Source organism: Lissotriton vulgaris, chromosome 4_1 (genome assembly GCF_964263255.1).
Source record: "Lissotriton vulgaris chromosome 4_1, aLisVul1.2, whole genome shotgun sequence".
NCBI lineage: Eukaryota > Metazoa > Chordata > Amphibia > Caudata > Salamandridae > Lissotriton > Lissotriton vulgaris.
In genome coordinates, this window is record NC_141691.1 from 1,953,796,962 (window position 1) to 1,953,818,487 (window position 21,526).

The 21,526-nt window shown below is 46.0% G+C and overlaps 1 protein-coding gene across 1 annotated transcript in view; it reads left to right on the forward strand.

Annotated features, from left to right (window-relative positions):
- Positions 1-21,526, forward strand: part of SLC45A4 (solute carrier family 45 member 4) — a 284,173-nt gene that overhangs the window by 221,182 nt on the left and 41,465 nt on the right. Inside the window, exons 5-6 of the mRNA XM_086966277.1 lie at positions 1,399-2,468; positions 3,020-3,119. Coding sequence (XP_086822403.1) covers positions 1,399-2,468; positions 3,020-3,119 — 1,170 coding nt within the window. The remainder of the gene's footprint in view (positions 1-1,398; positions 2,469-3,019; positions 3,120-21,526) is intronic.

Here is a 21,526-nt window from a genome sequence, read left to right on the forward strand (position 1 = left end):
CTGCAGCATTTTAAGCCATTTGTGCGAAGATGCTCATTACTGTAACCCACATGTGACTGAACCACAGAGTTAAGCACCATTTTGGTAGGGCAGCCAGAAGTTCAGAGAGAAATTTAGCTAGAGCAAGTAGATAATGCAGCTTGCTCCCAACTTCTAGGATTACTATTGTTTGGAAAATGTGTTTATGAAGACGCTGGAGGATTTATTGTGACTTGGTGAGACATTTAAATGGATTTAGAACAGCAATGAGTTTGTAAATATTTTGCATCTATTTGGATGCAGTCTGACCTAGTATTCCTGCTTCAATACATTTTGACCCAAAACCGAAGTTAAATTCTGAATTTTTATTTGTTAAACTTCAATCTTGTTTTTTTATGTACAAAAAAAATTGCGAAGTGAAAAATAACACTACTTGTTGTTGTGTCCCTGAGTCGACCTGTCTTTCGCTCATTGTGGCATATGGTGCACAGGGGTTTCTCAACGCCATGGACAGAGAGTTTCATCCACTGTAGAAATCATGCATGATTAAAATACAAAATACAGAATACTTACTGTGACGTGCAGAAAATGTATGTATGAAGGGTGCTCACACTCAGCAAACATCGTGGCTATAGTGATTATAGATTGAACCATCTTTCAATGGTGTTACAGTATTTGTTGACACCCGACAACCTTACTAATCATGTGGTAGCATGATACACGCTCTCCAATATTGTTTCACTGTCACTGTTGATTATTTAATCCATAAGGATTACAACCTGCATGTGTTCACGTCATTGACTCCAGATGAACTCGATGCAGACTGTGAGCTGGCAAGGTCTTGAGGTGCAGGGAGTGAACAGGTAGTTTTATGTGAAGACGTGGGAGAGAAGCCAGACGGAGTGTAGAGCTAGCTGGGATGTTGATGAGGAGTGGGCTATAACAAAAGTACTAGACTGGAGGCGAAGAGCTGGCCTGGAGAACTCCATTCAAGAGTCAATGGTGAGGATCTGTTGGGCCAGGATTGAGTAGCCAGGAAGGTGGTGCTAAAAGTATGATGAGGAGCGAGCCAGTTGGGAAATGGGCGGCCCTTAGTATGGGTAGGGTAGTGAAGGGGAGCTAATGGGCAGGAGTTTGGGGCACAGTGTTAATGGTGTTAGTGATGCCCAGGTAACACTTGTTTCTGTCTGGTAATTCCCGAGAAGACCTTGCATTAGGCTAGGTCACAAGCGGGCTATATTGCATGTATGCCAGCATTACCATTTATCAGATTGATAACACCTTGTGGGTATTAAATTACACGAATACGTCAAATCAGATTACTGAAATCAAAATCGAATTAATTGTGACAGGTTATATTGTGAGTACTTTTCTACACCGTTGAAAAGATTAAGTTACGTATTTCATTGTTTTTCTCAGGCCTTGGAGGAGCAATTGGCTACATGCTGGGAGGACTCGATTGGACTCAAACCTTCCTTGGCAGTATGTTTAAATCTCAAGAACAGGTTCTTTTCTTCTTTGCTGCAATCATTTTTTCTGTCTCTGTTGGTCTTCACCTCTTTAGCATCGAAGAAGAGCAATATAACCCTCAACAAGACAGAAGTGATGATGAAGCAGATACTCTCTCCAGTGTCAAGTACAATGGTAGCCTACCACCCATCTCACGACTCAACGTCATAAATGAAGAAGAGCCCTATTCAACTTATCCAGATGATGTGCAGTCCATGAATGATCTTAATATGGACTTTCTTGAGGTGGACATTGTACGGAGCAAGAGTGATTCTGTTCTTCACATGCCTGATGCTACATTAGATTTTGAATCCGATCTGCTTTTTTTAAATGAAATTGAGCCTTCAATCTTTCAGGACTCTTCCTATCCAAACACTCCCCGCTGCACCAGTCAGGAACAACTTAAATCCAAATTCAACCGATTGTCTGCCTTCCTCAGGGAAAATGAAAGAGAGGAGGAGATGTTGCTTGATAATCATATGAATGAATCCATGGTCCCCAATAGCAACGGCTTACTACCAAAAGATTCTGTCAACGGTCATGCGGGAATAGGCATGAAGCAGTCAACTACGTCAAACTCAATGCGCAGGAGAAGACACATGTTCTACCGGCAACCCTCATATACCTTTTCATACTACGGGAAGATCGGCTCACGCCGTTACCGTTACCGTCGGGCGAATGCTATTCTCCTGATTAAGTCCTCCCGCAGTATGAATGATATATATGACATGCAGAAGAGGCAACGACAGAGGCAGCGACACCGGAACCAAAGCGGTACCACCAACTCTAGTGGAGACACCGAGAGTGAAGAAGGAGAAACCGAGACCACTGTGAGACTTCTGTGGCTCTCAATGCTGAAGATGCCCAAGGAGCTGTTGAGGCTGTGTGTCTGCCACCTCTTAACTTGGTTCTCAATCATTGCAGAAGCTGTCTTCTATACTGACTTCATGGGACAGGTCATCTTTGAAGGAGACCCTAAGGTGAGCTGTAGTGAGCAATTCATTGGGATCAGAGGAATTTTTAAATGTTCAGCTACACATTCTCTGCAGAGTCTTTGCATTTAGTCGGTATTACATCGCCTTTTTTTTAATGAGGCATGTTATTTGGGCAAGTATTTGATTTTTTTTTTACTTAAACTTGTCAAAAATGTTTGCAGTTTAATGTGAACTGTTCAATATAACTCCAGCAGCATGCGTGTGTACATTACATTGAGCATTTTCTGGTTACAATAACGTGAACTGTAAATTGAGGCTTTGATTTCTCCTTGCTTTTAAACTCAGGAGTTTTATGAATGGAATATTTGTCAAGAGTAGTATTTGGTGTGTTTAGAGCTGCAACAAATCTATGCTCGTCATGCAAAGTGCCATTAACTGGTTTCATTTCACTTGCGGCGTTGAAAGTTTACAGAGGTAGTCAGACCGCCTTGTCCATATTAGACAAGATGTGTAATGTTAATAAGATACTCAGTTCAACTTATATGATGGATACTGGACTATAAGGCACTTGTAAAAATACGTGTTGTTCTCTCCAGGCTGCATTTAATTCTACTGAACTTTATAACTACAATGCTGGCGTTCAGATGGGCTGCTGGGGATTGGTGATTTATGCTGCTACTGCTGCTGTTTGTTCAGGTAAGTTATTTCTCGATGTTAGGTTTGGTCATAATCACAACCTGTTCTTAACTTCAGGCCCCGTGCTATGGTAATTGTATTTATAAATGTCCTGGGGTCATGCAACTGCAAATCAGCCAGCCTTGGAAGTCATGTTTAGATATCGCTAGTGGGAAAGAGTAAGCATCATAGAAGACAAGGACGAAATCTCAGCGAATCACTGTTTTGAATCTTTACCAGATGAACATTAATAGAGCAGCACTTTTCCATGAAGGGATTGACACAGCAAGGTGTCTCTGTTCTAGTTTTGTCAGTTACCTACAAGATCAGTATGCATGGCAGCTAAGATCTGTGAAATGACTAAATGCACCCAGTCCAAGGCTGTTATGACAGTATTTATCATCCACTATGGGAGATGTGAAGTGCAATTTAATAAAGTGTTAATTTCTTATGCTGCTAACACTCACAAATTGGTCGCCATACACACAGTGGAGTTGGTCTTCCTGTCTTATTAGCTAAGTCTTTTAGAGTGGTTGTTAAATTTACCCTGTAGATTGAAAAACAGTCTTTAGAACCAGCGACGGCTCGTGGAGGGAGTTACGGTGGGGCAGGAGGGTGGGGAGGGGGAGGGGCAGGGTGGATGTTGCTAAAAACCGGCATATGGATAATTGCAGGTAAGTAAACAATTTAATTAATAAAACGAATTTCGTAGTGCGCGCCTTGCATCGCAAAATGCAATGCAGTGCGAGCTACGAAATTCGTTTTATTAATTAAATTGTTTACTTACCTGCAATTATCCATATGCCAGTTTTTAGCAACCTCCGCCCTGCCCCTCCCCCTCCCCGCCCTCCTGCCCCACCGTAACTCCCTCCACGAGCCGTCGCTGTTTAGAACTAAATCTGGGGTGATAACTACAGTTTTGGCGGTCAGTAATACACTGATAAGCGTCTTTATGAATGGTGTCTTAATTCTTGTAAACCTTTGTGCCCATAGGGTGTAGGTAAGCAGACCTCAGCTAAAGTTTCAGAGGATGTATCAGCCTATTCATACTTGAATCATCAGTATTTATATTGTATTTTATTGCAACTTTTATATAGCATTTCCTAAAGTGCCTGCCTGCATGAGTAGCAGGCTACACCATGTAGGGTGTGTGGTTGGAAGGAAGTTGTTTTTGTTTTGATCCTATGTGGGAAGTGTGTTCATGTTGTAAGTGATGACGACCAAGGTGTGGTTTTTGTGTTATGGGACAAAGAGCGTAGAAGTGTGTTGGATGATAAAGTGTAAGAGACAGACGCACAGATTTATGGTTTTAAGTATCCTGTTATCTTTGACCAGCACTGCAGGTCCTTTTATGGTATTTCATGTGATATAGTCTGATTAGCTCTTTACTGCACTGGGTTGCCCAGTATGAGATTTTGTGTGTAGTTGTGGTCCTGAACTGGGATGTTTGGGGGAAGAGAGAAGTATAGAGATCTGAAGCAATTGGCATTTTTATTACCATCCCATATCTGAGTGTCTATGTGAGATGTAAAGGAGGAGATACATTCCATAGATATTTGAGACCTGTAATGAATGGACTTTATAAAAGTCCTCCAAAATTGTCCAGTAATGTGTGACATATTTCTTCAGTTATTCCACGTCTGTTCATTTGGTGATGTGTTTTTTTTGTGGCTGTAAAGTTCTGATGAAGGACAACCCTCATAGCAGATATGCATTACGTGTATTTAATAGGTGTACGTTACAATTTGTTGGTGTCTGCTGCATATTATGCTTTTAGTATTATTGTGGGCCATAGCAGTTATATATGGAAGTGCATAACTATATAACTCCACAGCAGACCATAGGCAACCCTTTTCCTGCTTATCTGCATAATGGAAGCAATTCACTGGTTGAGTTGTTTGCAGTTCAAGGGTGGTAAGCTGAGAATTGTGCTGAAGAGTGTGACTGTTTTGTGGGCTATGTTGGCTGGATGACGGTGGTGCGGTTGTCTAGGAAATAGCAACGTTTTTAACTATCTTTGGAAGTGTATACGGTCCTGGGTGCTTCTAATGCTGACTGGTAGAGAGTTCCAGAGCTGGCTGCTTGAATGGAGAAAGCAGTGCCTTCTACAGATTTTCTATGGTAAGGTGGTATGATCAGTGGTGTAAGCCTGGAGCACAGTGTTCTGTCCATGCTTAATCCTAGGTTTCTAACTTCTTTTGATGTGGCTAGGAGGGCTTCAAGTTCCTTAGGTCATAAGACAGTAGGCTGGTAGTTTTGCCATTGTCCGCATTTCATATTCTCTATCTTTGCATTACTAAGCTTTAGATGGTTATTCAGCATCCACTTGTTTATGAGACAAAGGAAGTCATCGAGTTTTGAATTGTATATGTTTTCGGGGCTATCCATTTTTAAAGGATTTGTGTGTCTGCATAGTTGTAACAGGCAGGGTTGCATGACTTAATCAGATTTAGTAAGAGGGTTAAGTAGATGTTGAATATTAGAGGAGATATGATGGACCCTGAGGAATGCCACAGTGTTGTATGTGAGGCAGTGATTTGAAAGGTGGTAAGTAGACTACAAGTTGTCAGTCTGTGAGATAAGAAGCAATTCAATTGAAAGTATTTTCACGGATTGTGATATTGCAAAGTGTTTGCCATAGTGTGTGATGGTAAACAGTGCCAAATGCAGTCGATAAATCCAGAAGCAGTAATTTTAAAATCCGAAGTCTTCAGGGAATAGGATATGCAAATAAGTCCTAGTCCATGGAGACTTTCAAAGGAGCTGATGAAGGTACGTCCTAGGGGTATAGGCATGAAGAGCTCACAGAATGCTACTATTGGGATACTAATATGAAGAGATGGCTGGGAGTACCCGACTAAGTGAAACCGAGTTAAAAAATAGTGAAGGGCCTCAAGCTGGCAGATTCAGAGAGAGAGAGATCAGAGTTTTGATCACTGGAGAGAGATTCACTACACAAAGGTAAAACATTCTTGTTCATAAGTTTTTCTTCTGGCTGTCGTTTGGTAGCTTTGCAGAGCACAGTGACTATACTTCAGGCATATGCAAGTGGTGTATTCTTGAACAACACATCAAATAACAATACAGTCGAGAGATAAATGAAGTTGCAGCCCAAATGTTTATAGAAATGCAAACGTATTTAATAAATGCCTCAAAAATGAGAAAACATTATGTTTAGGTCTAAAGTTATAAAATAAAATCAGGCATACTGTTACTCTAAGTGACCAATATATTCATGTGAAAAGTCAAAAGTGGCAGGAAAATCACACACTACCATTCTTAGGAGGACGTAGGGCTCAGGTTAAGCTGACCCACAAGCAGAGGTGGTTTGATAGAGGTGGAGTCTAGAGCGAATTAAGAATTTAAAGTACTGGCTCAGGGCCTGATTAAATTCTTGGCGGACTGGTTCTCATCCAGGGGATACTCATCAATAGTCATAATCTATGAATAATCGCCGCCCATGTGCGGGATCCCGGAGCATATAGAAAATACATATATATACATATATATGCATATGTGAAAACATATACATGCAGCCTAAAATATTTCCAAAATGGCAAAGATGCTGAAATTACATAGGTTTGCATAGTAGCACCTATACTCTCCCAACCCCTAAGGAAGAAAGAGAGCAGTAAACATTTGTCATACAACAATGCTTTATTGCCATAGAAAAACCTGTAATTGCAGGCATTTGCCAGTAGGCTGCAGCAGAGTATACAGAAACAAAGAAAACTGACACCTTGCCTTTAAGGCATTAGAGTAGGGGTACTGTGCCTTTAAGACCTGTAGGCGACCCCCTGCTCCCATGATGCACCACAGGTGGCAGTTAGGTCAGTTCTTTTTTCCGGCTCCTTCTGAGAGGATCCTAGAGCTTGAGCTCTTCAGTTTTTTGACTAAAACTGTGTTTTGAAGAGAATTTTTCAGAGAATTTGACATTTTCTGGTTTCTAAAGGCTTCTGCTACTGTTTTTGTGGACTTCCACTGATTTTTTCCAGTCAGAGTGCCAGCTTTATTCAGTAAGTGTCCTTCCTGTGACAAGAAAATGGCACTGGCAGACCCGGCGTCGGCGTAGAGGCACCGCACTTCGGGCTCGAAGTCTGTGGCTGCTGATAGGACCAAGTCTCTGTCGACGTTGAGGCTTCTGTCGACGTGGAGACACTCTCCGCCGCCCTCGAGGGGGTCAGCGTCGAGAGTACAGACGGCTGACATAGCGCTGCCGGCTGGTGTGCCGCCGTTGAGAGGATAGTCGAGATCCCACCACTCGACGTCGAGGAGATCGATGTCGATCCGGCGCCATGGAGGGTCACCGTCGACACGATGTCGTGGAAGATCGACGTTGACACGATGTCATGGCAAATCGCCGACGACTCGGGGTCATAGCAGGTCGAGATCACCAACTCGTTGCCATCGAGGTCACCTCTTCGTCGTGGACGATCGACGTCAAGACCTCACTCAACGCCGATGGTCACTCAAACATCATCGAAGTCGAAGCACTAGACGTCCAGAGAAGAGGTCACAGGTATTGCGGAGTCCCCGAGGCAGTCAGATCCCGGGTCCAGAGCATTGTAAGGGGACCGGTCATCGTCTTCTGGACTGCATATTTATGAGATCTCTCCAGAAGTATCCCCCAAACCTGCGGAGGGGAAATCCCGCAGTTTGTCTACTCGCCGTCCAAGGTGCTATATCTGGTGGTCACAGTAGTACGGACTCGGATTACTCCAGCATGTACTCACCATCTGGTCCAAGGACGAGCACTCCGGCCAGACCTTCGAAGTTTCCCCCTAGTAGACCAAGATCTCCTGCCAGGCCAAGATCACCTTCGAGGCCAAGATCACCTTCCAGGTCAAGATCGCCTTCAAGACATCGGTCTAGGTCCAGGGGTCGGCACAGCCGCCATCACGACAGGGCCCATAAGAGAAGGCGCACAAGATCGCCTACATGATCTTCGTCTACAAGATCGACGGTCCGGAACTACTTTCCGACCTTCTCCTCCACACCGCCTTCACGGGTGTCACCCATAGGTGACATCGCTACATTTACAGATGTTCTGGTAGGGGGGCAAAGAAACTTAACATCTCTTTGCATGCCCCGGTGGTTTCCACGTCTGTCATCTTTAACCACTTCCATGCTAATGACAAGGTCAACTCGTCATGGGTTTTACCTGCCCTGTGCTTATGACGAGTTGACCTTGTCATGAACAATGGAAAATCTGGGAATGCAGCACCCAGCGGGAAAACCCCTTAGCAGCCAAGGTGTTAATATCCTGCATCACCGGACAGCTCCTAGACCGCTGCTACCTCTGGTGCCTGGATTCCTGGAACCGGCTATGGCCACCTTTTTTACTCTTGCGACAGTGGGTTCTGTATCATCCAGAATCGCCAAAAAATGCAAGGCTCCAGCACAGGACCCCTTGCTCCTCAGGACTGATCCACCAGCTGATTCGGTCATTGTGGCGGCAGCCATGAAATCCCACTCTGCTTCCACCTCATCCTTGGTGCCTCCTGAGAAGGATAGTAAACAAATGGACTTGTATGGGAGGAAGATTTGCAACACTTCAGCGTTATACATGAAGGTTGCCAGTGCCTCTGCCCTTCTCTGGAGATATGACAGATCTCTCTGAGACTCTCTCACACGTTTCACTGAGAAGCTTCCCAAAGAAGACTGGCAGAATTTCACCGAAATCCTACAGGAAGGATGGCTTGTAGCTAATCAAGTAATAAGTGCTGCAGCGGATGCTTCCGATCTCGCCGCTCATGGCTACTCCCATGGAGTCTGCTCACGACGCTCGGCTTGGCTGCGCCGCACAGGCCTCAAGCCTGATGCTCTGAAGTAGATACTAAACCTCCATTTGAATGGTTCATCTCTGTTTGGGGCTCACGCTGATGAGGAGATGACCAAGATGGAGGCTGAGATGGACACCGTCAAGTCTGTGGGTCTCGAGAAATGCAAGGAGTTTAAGAAGCGCTTCCGTCAGGGCGACAAATTGTCGTACCAACACAGGGTTCAAACCCCTCAGTGGTCCTCCAAGACTCAGCAAATATCTCATTTCCAGCAGAGACGCCCTGGTAGAGGCAGAGGCCACCAAGCAACAGTCCACCTCCAAGCAGCCTCCCAAACTTTGAGTCGTTGCTTCCTCCGCAACCGTTCGCCACTCCAAGCGCCTTCCTCAAATTCAAAGTTAGCTGTTGAAGGACGAAGTTTCTATCCTTCTCACGAAAAAGGCCATAGAGGAGGTCCCTCCCATGCGAAGAAATCAGGGAGTATACTCCCACTACTTTCTAGTCCAAAAAGGAGGAGTAGCCAAAGAGTACAGACCTATCCTCGACCTACACCTGCTGAACAGGTTTATCAGAAAAGAAACATTTTGTATGTTAGCCCTGCACCAGATCTTTCCACACCTTCACCAGGGAGACTGGATGTGTGCCATCGACCCTCAGGACGCTTACTTTCATATACCGGTCTCAGTAAAGCATCGGAAATTTCTCAGGTTTCAGATAGAAAGTCACTACTACCAGTATCGAGTGCTACCGTTCGGCCTCAAATCCGCCCCACGTACATTCCACAAGTGCATGGCGGTGGTGGCTGTCTTCCTCCGCAGGCGGAAGATCTTCGTTTATCCCTACCTAGACGAGTGGCTCCTGAAAAGCTCCACACCTGTTCTGCTTCAGAGCCATCTCTCTTACTTTCTCAATATGATGCATTCCTTGGGGTTGCAGGTCAACTACAAAAAGTCAGTACTCAATCTCACCCACCGAATACACTATCTGGGCGCGTCTCTGGACTCTGCAGAGGCAAACGTGTGTCCTTCTGAGGAGAGGTTATCATCAATACTTCTGAAGTGCAGCATCCTCACCCAAAACCCTACAGCCAGACAAGTGTCGTCGCTTCTGGGATCGATGGCCTCATGCATAAACATTGTGCCCAATGCGTGCCTTCACATGAGGCCTCTGCAGCAGGCACTCGAGGACCAATGGTCTCAGAGATCAGGCCACTGGGAGGATCAGGCCTCTCTCCACCAAAGAGCCAGAGACTCCATCAGATGGTGGATGAAACGTTCTCATCTTCTGCAGGGAGTCCCGTTTCATCAGTCGCCTCCATCGCAGACAGTGGTCATAGATGCCTCAATGCACGGCTGGGTTGCTCATATGGACCAGCTTCAGGTACAAGGTCTCTGGTCCGAAGCAAAGAGAAGCTACAACATCAACTTCTTGGAGCTCCGGGCTGTCTATCTGGCGCTCAAATCCCTCTACCCGTCTCTGCGCACCAACCACATTCAAGTTCAGACAGACAACACAACAACAATGTTCTATCTGAACAAGCAGGGAGGCACAAGGTCACGAGTTCTGCCTTTGGAAGCTCAATCCATTTGGCGCTGGCTTCTGGCGAGAGGTCTCCATCGTGGTAGTTCACCTCCCAGGAATCCTGAATGTTCAGGCCTAACTGGGTGCTCAACGTAGACGTCGCTCAGGAAGTGTTTTGACAATGGGGAGTACCAGATATAGATCTGTTCGCAGACTTTGCAAACGCAAAATGCCCCGTCTTCATGTCCAGATTCCCCCAGCAGGGATCACGGGAATGCACTTTTGATCAGCTGGTCTCCGACATTGCTGTACGCTTTTCCTCCCCTGCCTCTGATCCCGGCTGTGATACAGAAATTCTACAGGACCAACACCAGGATGATCCTGATAGCGCCGGAGTAGCCACTCCAGCGGTGGTGCCCAGATCTCCTGCAGCTGTTGGAGGTTCCTCACCAGAAACTGCCCTGCCGCCCAGACTTGCTGACCAGGGGCAAGGGGAGGGTGTTTCACCCCAACCGTCCTTCCCTTCGATTGACGGCAAGGTTCCTGAGGTCATCCAATATGGCCACCTAGACCTTTCAGCTGACTGCATGAACATTCTTAAAGAGGCAAAGAGGCCCTCCACTAGAAAGTCTTATGCCTTCAAGTGGAAGAGATTTTACATTTGGTGTATGGACAATTCTCTTGATCCAATCCAAAGTCAGGAGCAGGTGATTCTCCCATACTTGTATTTGGCAAGGTCAGGCCTGAAGTACCCCTCCATCAGGGTTCACTTAGCGGCAGTAACAGCCTAAAGGAAGTCTCCTTCTCAGACCTCTTTCTTCCTCATGCCTGTGGTCAAAGATTTCTTAGAGGGGCTTAAGAAAGTGTTTCCACCAGTGAGGTCCCCCTCTCCTCCCTGGGAACCTAACATCGTACTTACCAAATTGATGGGTGCTCCCTTCAAGCCTATCCATAAGGCATCTTTGCAGCACTTGACCTGGAAAGCTGCTTTTTTGGTAGCCATCACCTCCGCCCGTAGGGTGAGCGAGATCCAGGCCCTGCGTTGCTGGAACCTTCAAAGTGTTTCATGCCAATAGGGTGGTGCTGAGAACACATCCAGGCTTCCTGCCCAAGCTGGTCTCGGATTTCCATATCAATCAGACCATCACTCTGCCTACTTTCTTTCCTCAACCAACCACTCCCCCGGAGAGGTCTTTACACTCTCTAGATCTCCGGAGGGTTTTGAAATTTTATCTGGCTAAAACGTTTCCACTTAGGAAGTCTGACCGGCTCTTTGTTAATTATGGGTCAACTAATACCGGTCTGTCAGCTTCAAAAAGGTCTATTTCAAGATGGATCGTCTCCTGTATAGCTCTGTCTTACCAATTAGCTAACAAAGCTTTACAGGGCAAACCTCATGCACACTCTACTAGAGGGAAAGCTTCTGCTACAGCTATCCTTCGCAACATTCCAATATCTGAGATTTGTAAGGCGGCTACATGGGGTTCAGTACATACCTTTACCCGTCATTATTGCCTAGATTCAGATGCATAGGCCGATGCCCAAGTGGGACAGGCCTCTTTAAGGAATTTGTTTGCATAACTGCATTATAAATGTGATGTTGTTTCACGTTTTTGCTGTATACTTGATTGCTCGTCCGCAAGACTTTGGGTATGGGCTTGCTAATCTATTCATAGATTATGACTATTGATGAGTATCCCCCTGGATGAGAAGGATTAGTTATTTACCTGTAATCCTAGTTCTCATGCAGGGGTATACTCTTCAAAGTCATAAGCGACACACCATCCTCCGCGGAGGAGCATTACTGAAAAGTTATGGTATGTTACTTACGGATTTACTCAGGTGTTTATGCACCTCCAAAAAGAACTGACCTAACTGCCACCTGTGGTGCATCATGGGAGCAGGGGGTCACCTACAGGTCTTAAAGGCATGGTACCCCTACTCTAATGCCTTAAAGGCAAGGTGTCAGTTTTCTTTGTTTCTTTATACTCTGCTGCAGCCTACTGGCAAACGCCTCCTATTACGGGTTTTTCTATGGCAATAAAGCATTGTTGTATGACAAATGTTTACTGCTCTCTTTCTTCCTCAGGGGTTGGGAGAGTGTAGATGCAACTATGCAAACCTATGTATTTCAGCATCTTTACCATTTTGGAAATATTTTAGGCTGCATGTATATGTTTTCACATATGCATATATATGTATATATGCAAATCTAGCCCGTCTCCAATGTGCTTGCCGCACAGAAAGGCACGCAGACAACGGCATTAGCACTCCAAGGCGAGTTATATTTCCAACTGCTGAATTTATTTATGCAACATGTGGGTAAAAGCTGCCATCAGACGCGTTTCTGGCACGTCCGTGCCCTTGCTCACTATGCAAACCTATGTATTTCAGCATCTTTGCCATTTTGGAAATATTTTAGGCTGCATGTATATGTTTTCACATATGCATATATATGTATGTATATATATATATATATATATATATATATATATATATATATATATATATATATATATATATATGTGTGTATTTTCTATATGCTCCGGGATCCCGCACATGGGCGGGGATTATTCATAGATTATGACTTTGATGAGTATACCTCTGGATGAGAACTAGGATTACAGGTAAGTAACTAATCCTTACTCCATCACAGTGGTGACGGATATCCTGCCTACCGAAATATAAATCCAATAGGATATAATTGGATTTGTTTTTCAGCAGATGGGAGATCCGTCACCGCTCAACAGTGACGGATATCCAGTGCCTAATTTGAGCGGGTGGTTTCCTTGGCTCAGCACTGGCACTTAATCATCAATATTGGGGCTTTTCATGAGCACCAGCTAAGGACACATTTATTTATTCGGGGGATTTAATGATTTGCCCAGAGTCACACGATGTGAAGCCGACACTGAGACTCAAACCTTGTTCTCCAGCTCCGCAGTCAAAAGTTCTGGTCATTACGCCGCATCCTTGCCCCACTTTCATGGTTAGTAGTTGGTTCTGTTTTAGGCGGTGCTAACAGGAGAAATGGGCAGGTGCAAGCTGCCTCCTGACGAGAGCTCCGGCACACATTAAATTTTTTTTTTTACAAATTAACCACTGCGGATATCTTGTCCTCTTAAATGTAAATCCCATAGGATATAATGGGACTTGTATTTCGGCGGAAGGGATATCCTTCACCATTGTGACGGAGTAACTCATCCACAAAGATCCACATCAGGCCCATAGTCTTTGAGATGGACTATTTCAATCTGCCTTTTCCAATATCTGGCATGGTGTTCCTCAAGGGTCTGCCATCAGCCCAATCTTGGTCAATGTTTATATGAGCCCATTGATCAACATAATTTGGGCTCACAATGTAAAATTGGTGAACTATGCTGATGACACCCAGATCATCTTGTCCCTTGATGGAACTCAAGCAAACGCCTTGGAGGACTTTCACGCCTGTATGCACCACACTGCGCAGTGGCTTTGTAACAACTCTCTACAATTTAATTTGGATAAAGCCGAAATACTACACTGCACAGTGGGGAAGGTTCCCCGGCCCCTCCCTCATAACTTCTGGACCATTAAAACTTCCTCTCCCCTTGTTCCGACTGGGGTGTTGCTTTGGTCTGATTAGAGCGCTGAGAAAGATCCTTTCGCTGTTCCAAATTCGGCTACAGCTCCAATAGTGCAAGGTAATATTCTAAGCAGACTTGATTATTGCAATGCCCTACTTTTGGAGTCACCTAGGTATCTGAGTCAGTGATTACATAGTGATTACAGCGTGTCCAGAATATGGCGGCCAAAGTAGTCCTGTCCAGGCCACGAGATTCTTCTGCAGCATTATGCTTAGCTGAGCTACACTTCCTCCCAGTGCTGCAAAGAATAAATGTTAAGTCTTTATGTATAGTATTTAGGGCCTTGCATGGACTTGGCCCTAAACCTTTGCAGAAGAAGCTGGTTTGGAATACTCCCACTCGGAGCCTCCGTTCCTCTTCCGCCTGTTTGGCAAAGGTTTCAAAGTTTAACTAGGTTAGAATGAGAGGGAGAGCTTTTAGTATTGCTGCTGTAAAATTATGGAATGAACTATCAATTGACATTAGACGATGTAACACTCTGTCTCTGTTCAGAAAAAAGATCAAAACATGGCTGTTTCTCAGACACTGATTCTCTGCTTCTGTGTGATTTTTTTCCAGAAACTGATCCTCTACTTCTGTGTGCTGCCTATGCGAATTCTACCCGTTTAGACTAATGATTGTTTGTGTCACGTCCTACAGCGCCAGGGTGCCCTCAGGTTGTTTGTTGCGCTTTATAAATGCTATATACAATACAATACAATATACAAGACAGATCGAGGCTGATGAATGGTTTCCAGCGGGCTCCCTTGAGTCCATGTACATTGAGAGTTCTCAGTGAGATAAAAAAATTCACAAGCCGTGACAATGTTCTTTTGATGTCCAGTATGCAACTCAATGTCATCAGATGCTCTTATTGCCTTTCCATCACTAGTTCTCCTTTTACCAATATCCTAGAGCTCTCATATGTGCAGCATGCAACTCCTGTATCAGTTGAGGGCTCAGCCTGAAAAATTAGACACATGGTTTTCCTCAATCTGGGGAGACCACATTTTTCTTAGAAACTTACTGCAGCAAGCGCATAGCCCTCTAATCTCTGTTAAAAATTAGTGTTCTTCAGTGCTAAGGTCACTGGACAACGATGTTGCAGCAGTAGTATCAGTGCTACATAAACAGTATTGGCTGAATCTTCAAGACTAGTTTCTAACTACCCCAACCCACAATGGAAAGTGCATGGCTACCAAACTCTGGGCAACTAGCCTACTATTCTTTTCCAACATCCATCATGGGTAGGGTGCAGATGCTTCAATCTCAAGGATCTTTCAGCTATTTTAGTAAAATAAGCTCTGCTTAGTAGGTTTTAGGAACCACAGCAGATGAGCTTTATGACCAGATTTGGAAGTCAATTCGGAAGCTAACTTCTAGCCCTCTAACAAGTCTTTAGAACCTGCCTTAAAATCGAAGCAACTTGTCTTGTTTTTCTTCAGTAGAAGACCAAATATTCTCTTCTTTTTTCAATGTTTGTACCAGAATGAGTGAGCTCAGAATGTTGTATAAAACATCAGGTTGAGTATTTATTGCAGTATACCCATAAAACCCTTTCCAGCTGCCACTGGTATGTCCGATGGCCCTTGTTAAATTTGCCAACTTGTCACAGTCTCTGCGAAGCTAGGTGACTTCGGAACAGGGATCTTACACACTGTTTCTTGTTCCAGCAAAACATATGGTGTTTGCAAACATCTTGGGTAGCAAAACCTCTACCAGGGCCTATATCCCATAACTCCTACTTTAAAAACATTCCAAATCTCCCTAAAGAACGCCAGGTGGATATTCCTAAGCCAGCTGAGAGCTCTGCTAGACCCCAGGATGGAAAGTTGAGAGGCATGACCTTTAATTTATACCTGCATTACATGGGCATCCTAGACACCAAAGCACATCTCATCCACAGCTTGAAGAAATATGATCACTTCTGATAGATACTTTAATCTCAGGTTCCTCAGCTTGCAAATATGCCTAAATGCCAGACTGGATACTGAAATTCAAAAAATAGTTCTCCACCACCGCTAGGTGGCACTGTGTGCTTTTGTGCCAACTTCATTCTCCCCTGTAAGTAACAAACAAGAGTTGCAGAAGTATCACCCATGCGCACTAATATCAGTTCCCTTCTTTCCTGGCGGATCTGGAGCTCTGCTCTTTAGCTTTATCTCTTCAGGGGATTGTTTTCTTGACTTTTTTCCAAAATCTACCAGTGTGCTAGGTAACATGTCACCTCCTAAAACTACATGATTTAAACCTTCAAGGGACTGGTGTAAACAAATTCTGTGATGGGTCCCCACGAGGTGTTCCCCTAGTGTTTGCGTCCAGTGCACAACTCTACAAATGAAGCAAAGGAGCATCAGAGAATGCAGGGCGAAGCTGTATGTGGCGAAACACTGCAAGACTCCATGTTGATCCTGCCCCTGGTCAAAGTCGAGAGTGCAGACTTGCTCCTGTTCGCAAAGTCACTCCTGCAACAAGTCTTTGTCGCTGTTGAAATCTTTTAGTAAGTCCATGTCCAAAGAAAACCCATAAGAAGTCCAAGCGGGACTCAGCCCTTTCCCAACACTCTCGATCACAGTAGGAGGCACAAGGGTATCACTGTGCCACTCAATCAAACAATCAGGGTTTTGTAAAGCGCACTACTCACCTGTGAGGGTCTCAAGATGCTGGGGCCGGGAGGATGTGAGCAGTTCCGTTTGGGTCATTCGAAGGTCCTTGAGGTCCTTTCTGAATTGGTGCAGTGTCGGGTTCCGTCAGAGTTGAAGGGGAGTCCCTTCCAGGTCTTGACTGCGAGGTAGGAGAAGGATCTACCACCTGCTCTGAGCCTGTAGAAACGAGGGACAGTGGCTAGGGCGAGGTCGGCTGAGTGGAGGTTTCCAGTGTTGTGGAGGGTTTTATAGTTGTGTGTAAGCAGCTTGAAGGTTATTCTTCTTTCGACAGGGAGTCAGTGGAGGTTGCGGAGGTGTTGGGTGATGTGGTTGTGTCCTGGGATATCAAGGGTAAGTCTGGCTGCGGTGTTCTGGACGGTCTGGAGTTTGTGGAGGAGTTTTCTGTTGATTCTGACATAGAGGGTGTTGTCGTGATGTTGCATTCCTTGGTGAGGGAGAGGGTGAGCTGGCTGTCCTCAGCGTAGGAGACGATGTTGAGCTCGTGGTTTCTGACAATGGTTTTGGGGGCCATGTAGATTTTGGAAAGGGTGAGGCTTGGGGTACTCCACATCTGATCTCTGCTGGTTCTGACAAGAAGGGTGGGAGTCTTATTCTCTGTGTTCTGCCTGAGAGGAAAGATCATATCCAGTCAAAGGCCTTTCCTTGGATGCCGGCGTAATGGAGTCTGGTGGCTAGTGTGCGGTGAGAGACGGTGTCGAAGGCTGCTGATTGGCCCAGGAGAATGAGGGCTGCCTTGTGGCCTTTGTTGGGGGTGGGGAGCGAGCGTTTGTCTTCGATGGCGGTGAGGAGGACGACCTTGGTGCTGTGGTTGCTATGGAATCCGGTTTGAGAGGTATCTAGGATGCTGTTGGTTTCTATGAAGTGTGTGATAGCTGGGTGTTGACTGCCTTTTTGATGACTTTGGCAGAAAAAGGAAGCAGTGAGATGGGCCTGAAGTTCTTGAGATCCATCAGGTCCGCGGATGGCTTCTGTAAGAGGGGATTGACTTTGGGTCACTTCCAGTTGGGGACTGTGGCTGTGTCGAGGAAGCAGTTGATAGTTCAGCGTTGCTCGGGTGCAATGGCCGTGATGGCCCTGTGGAAGATGTGCAGGCAGGGGTCAGAAGGTTCTCCGGAGTGGATGCTCTTCATTGTCTTTAAGGTATCTTCTGTGGTGAGAGGGGTCCAGGTGAGAAGGGTCTGTTGACGGTGCAGTGTTCTTGGTCATCGAAGTTTTCATAGAGCGCCTTGATCTTGAGGTGAAAGAAGGAGCAAAGTTTGTTGCAGAGCTCTTGGGAGGAAGGGACGTTGGTTGTTTTGCTGTTGGGTTTGGCGAATTCCTGTATGATGGCGAAGAGTTCCTTGGAGTTGTGGCCGTTGGAGAGGATTCGGTCTTGGATGAAGTTTTTATTTGTTGATTTGTTGAGTTGGTGGTGTGCTGTGATGGCTGTTTTGTAGGCAGAGCGTGCTTCCGGGGTTTTGCTGATTCTTCAAGTCTTCTCCAGTCGTCGGCAGGAGCACTTGGATTCTCGGTATCCGTGGTGAACCAGTTGGCTTTCTTGTTGTGTCCTCTCGTGGAGTTCTGGATTGGGGTGAGAGTGTTGGCGCAGTTGGCAATCCACTGGTGGAGGTTGCTTGCTGCTGTGTTGGCACCTGCATAGTTAGGGGTGGAGTGCAGATGAGGATCCAGGTGTGGTGCTCTCGGAGACTTTGTTCCAGCGATTGCGTGGGAGGCGGCGTGTGTGCTTGGGAGCAGTGGGTTTCGTAAAAGAGAAATGGATGCAGTGGTGATTGGTCCTGAGCAGTTTCTTGGTGTGATAATACTGTTTCCTCCGGCGAAGATGGGGTTGAGTGTGTCCCCTGCTGTGTGAGTGGGGGTGGAGACAAATTGCTTCAGTTATATGTTTGTGACTTTCTCCAGGAGGGCGGTGTTGTTGGGATCGCTGTTGTTGTGCAGATGGAATTTCAAGTCTCTGAGTAGTATGTAGTCCGTAGAGGTGATGGTGTGGGGTGCGATGTGGTCAGCGATGACATTGGTGAAGGTGGTGCAGGGTCTAGGAGGTGTGTGGGCGAGTGTTCCACTTAGCGTCTTTCTGGGGTTGGGCTGGATATGGAAGTAGATGTGTTCCTTGGGGGGGCAAGGCATCATCCGAGTTGGTGGTTGTCAATCGGAGGGAGCTTTTGTGGACAATGACGTGGCCTTCTCCTGGGCGGTTGGCACAGTCTTTCCTCAGGATCTTGTATTCGTCAGAGATTTCGGTTTCGATGTCGGGTGCAGAGTTCTCTGTGAGGAAGGCGACGTTGGGCATGTGAGTGTTGAGTAGGTCCCAGACTTCTACGGCGTGTCTGTGCAGGGAGCATACGTTGAGGAGGATGCAGCTCAGTGTTTTGTGTGCGGTGACGGCCTGGTGGGTGAGGGGTAGCTGACGGGATCTGGAGTTAGGTGTAGGTGCGGTGGCAGTCTCGGCAGGAGATTGGGCCTTCGGTGTTACTCGGCATTGAGAGCTGGCAGTTGTTGCATTCGGTGTTGAGTGCTGGGATCGTAGCAGCGGGGGTCGAAGGAGCTGCCAATAAGTAGGGGTCAGGGAGGGCGATAAGCTGGGATGCAGGAAAGACACGCTGGGTGGGGCGAGGAGCCGCAGAAAGGAGGCAAAAGAGAATGAGGCAAAGGAAAAAAAGAAAAACACAAAGGAAAAAAGGAAAAAAAGGACACAGAACAGAGCGGAACTGCAGAAGAGCAGGGCACTCTTCCACTAGACCACCAGGGAGGAGGCGCAGGGAGGAGTTGTGGGTGGAGGAGGGCCTCGAACACCTACCTGGCATAGAGCTCAAGCAACGCTAAGGACAGTCCCAAAACTGTGGAATTGCGCAGGGGAGAGCAGTCACTCTGACCTGGAGGTCAGAGGTCTTGCTGTTCTTGCTGCACAGCTGCCGCCATTAAGTAGGGGTCGGGAGAGGGCCATCAGCTGGGAGGCGGGAGAGTCACACTGGGGGGGAGGGGCTGCGCAGGCAGCAGCGGCAAGGAGCACAGGATTCAAGTGGGAAAGGAGGCAAAAGAGAAAATGAGAAGAGAAAGCGGCAAATGAAAAAAGGCATACAGGAAAAAGGTAAAAAAGGACAAAGAACTGAGTGGAATAGCAGAAGAGCAGGGTGCTCTTCCACCTGGCCACCAGGTATGAGACACAGACAGGACCCTGCGGTTGAAGGAGGGCCTTGAACACCTACCTGGCAAGGAGCTCAAGCGGCACTAAGGGCAGTCCCACAATGGTGGAGCTGCGCGGTGAGACAGCAGTGTCTCTGACCAGGAGGTCAGAGGTCTTGCTCAGTCTTGCTCCCAATCCTCTGAGGAGCTGACTTTGGACCTGGGCCCAATGCACTTTGACTTTCTAGGTCTTTTGCGACATTGCAGCAGATCGAAGCCTTTAGGGAGGCCATTAGGCGAATCTTCAGAACACTTCTGGGTCTCTCTGGCACGTCTTGGACCTCAAGGATCCACAGGGGCATCCACTCGAATTACTGCTCGCAGACCCAACTTTGGCTCTGCGTGTGCCACTCGATCTTGCTCCTGGTTCCGCACTCATAATCTCAGCAAAGCTTCTGTGGGGCAGCTTTATAGATTGTTTACTGTAAAGGTTATACTGGAGCAGAGTTTGGATTCCCCGAGACATTCTCGTCACAGCGAACAATGGATCCATCCATTACCCATCATCCTACAGTTAAAGCAATAATAATGGGTATTGTGAACCCCTTCAAACTGCAGACCTGGAATTGACTTTGGACTTTGGTCACCGGATATAAAAGTGCAGTCAAAAACAAAAGGACAGAGGAAAGTAAACAGACTCCCACTTAGCATAATTTCCCACAACCTTCTCTCCAAATTTTGGTACATCTCATCTTAGCTTTCCTGCTCCGAACATCTCCCTCAGACAAAAAAATGAGCCTGGAAGCTAGAAATTATGACTCTAGTAAACGAGTTAGGACACTCATCCCTATTGAACAACCTGACAAGAGAACCTAAGTGAAATGCCAGGCTATAGAAGGCAAGGGGTGCCAGTGAATTTAAGGCGTTGTTTTGCACAATCCTGACATATAGGCTTGTTGCCAAGTTGGGAGATCCCTTGCATCACCACAGTGGTCCCTCCCATCACCACAGAGGTCTTAAAAATAGATCTGACTCAAAAGGACATTGATCTGAAGTAACCTGTGAAAGAGCTGCCCATATACGTACATGTTCTCCACATCCAAGCACATCCCTGATATAGAGAAGGCCAAGCAAATCAGGAGGTTGTTGCATTCTGTGTACCACACTGCAGAACAACAACGTTGCATTAAAAGTCATGACATAATGCATGCCGCGCTTTCTGGGGTCCATCTAAACGTGAGAAGCTCTTGAAGAAATGTCACATTTGCAAAACCTTTTGATAGATCTACGGTAGGAGAGATAACGCAACGTGAATAAGCAGTGCTGGGCTCAGTAAGCCAGAACAGATTCCTGCCACCTCTATTGGCAGTAAGGGCCAATCGAGGTAAAGTCTGGGACCTGGCTGGATGCGTCCATTTTGACTCGGCTCTCCATATCACTGTTACCCTCTGTGCAATGAAGGTCAAGTGATCTTTGTTTACCACAGAGCATTCTGCTGCTCATGGTCGTATGTAGCCTATGGTGTTACACCTTTTATACGGTGTTCAAGGAACTTTCCCAAGGGTGATGAAGAAAGATCATAACCATGTAGGAGCATTACAAATTACAATCAGAAACGAGCATTTACAACGCAATGGTCTAAGCTTTCTTAAAGTTAGAGCTATTGGCATTGCTTATGACATTTTTATTCATGTTTTTGTTTTTAAAACATAAATAAATGACATTGTCATTTACAA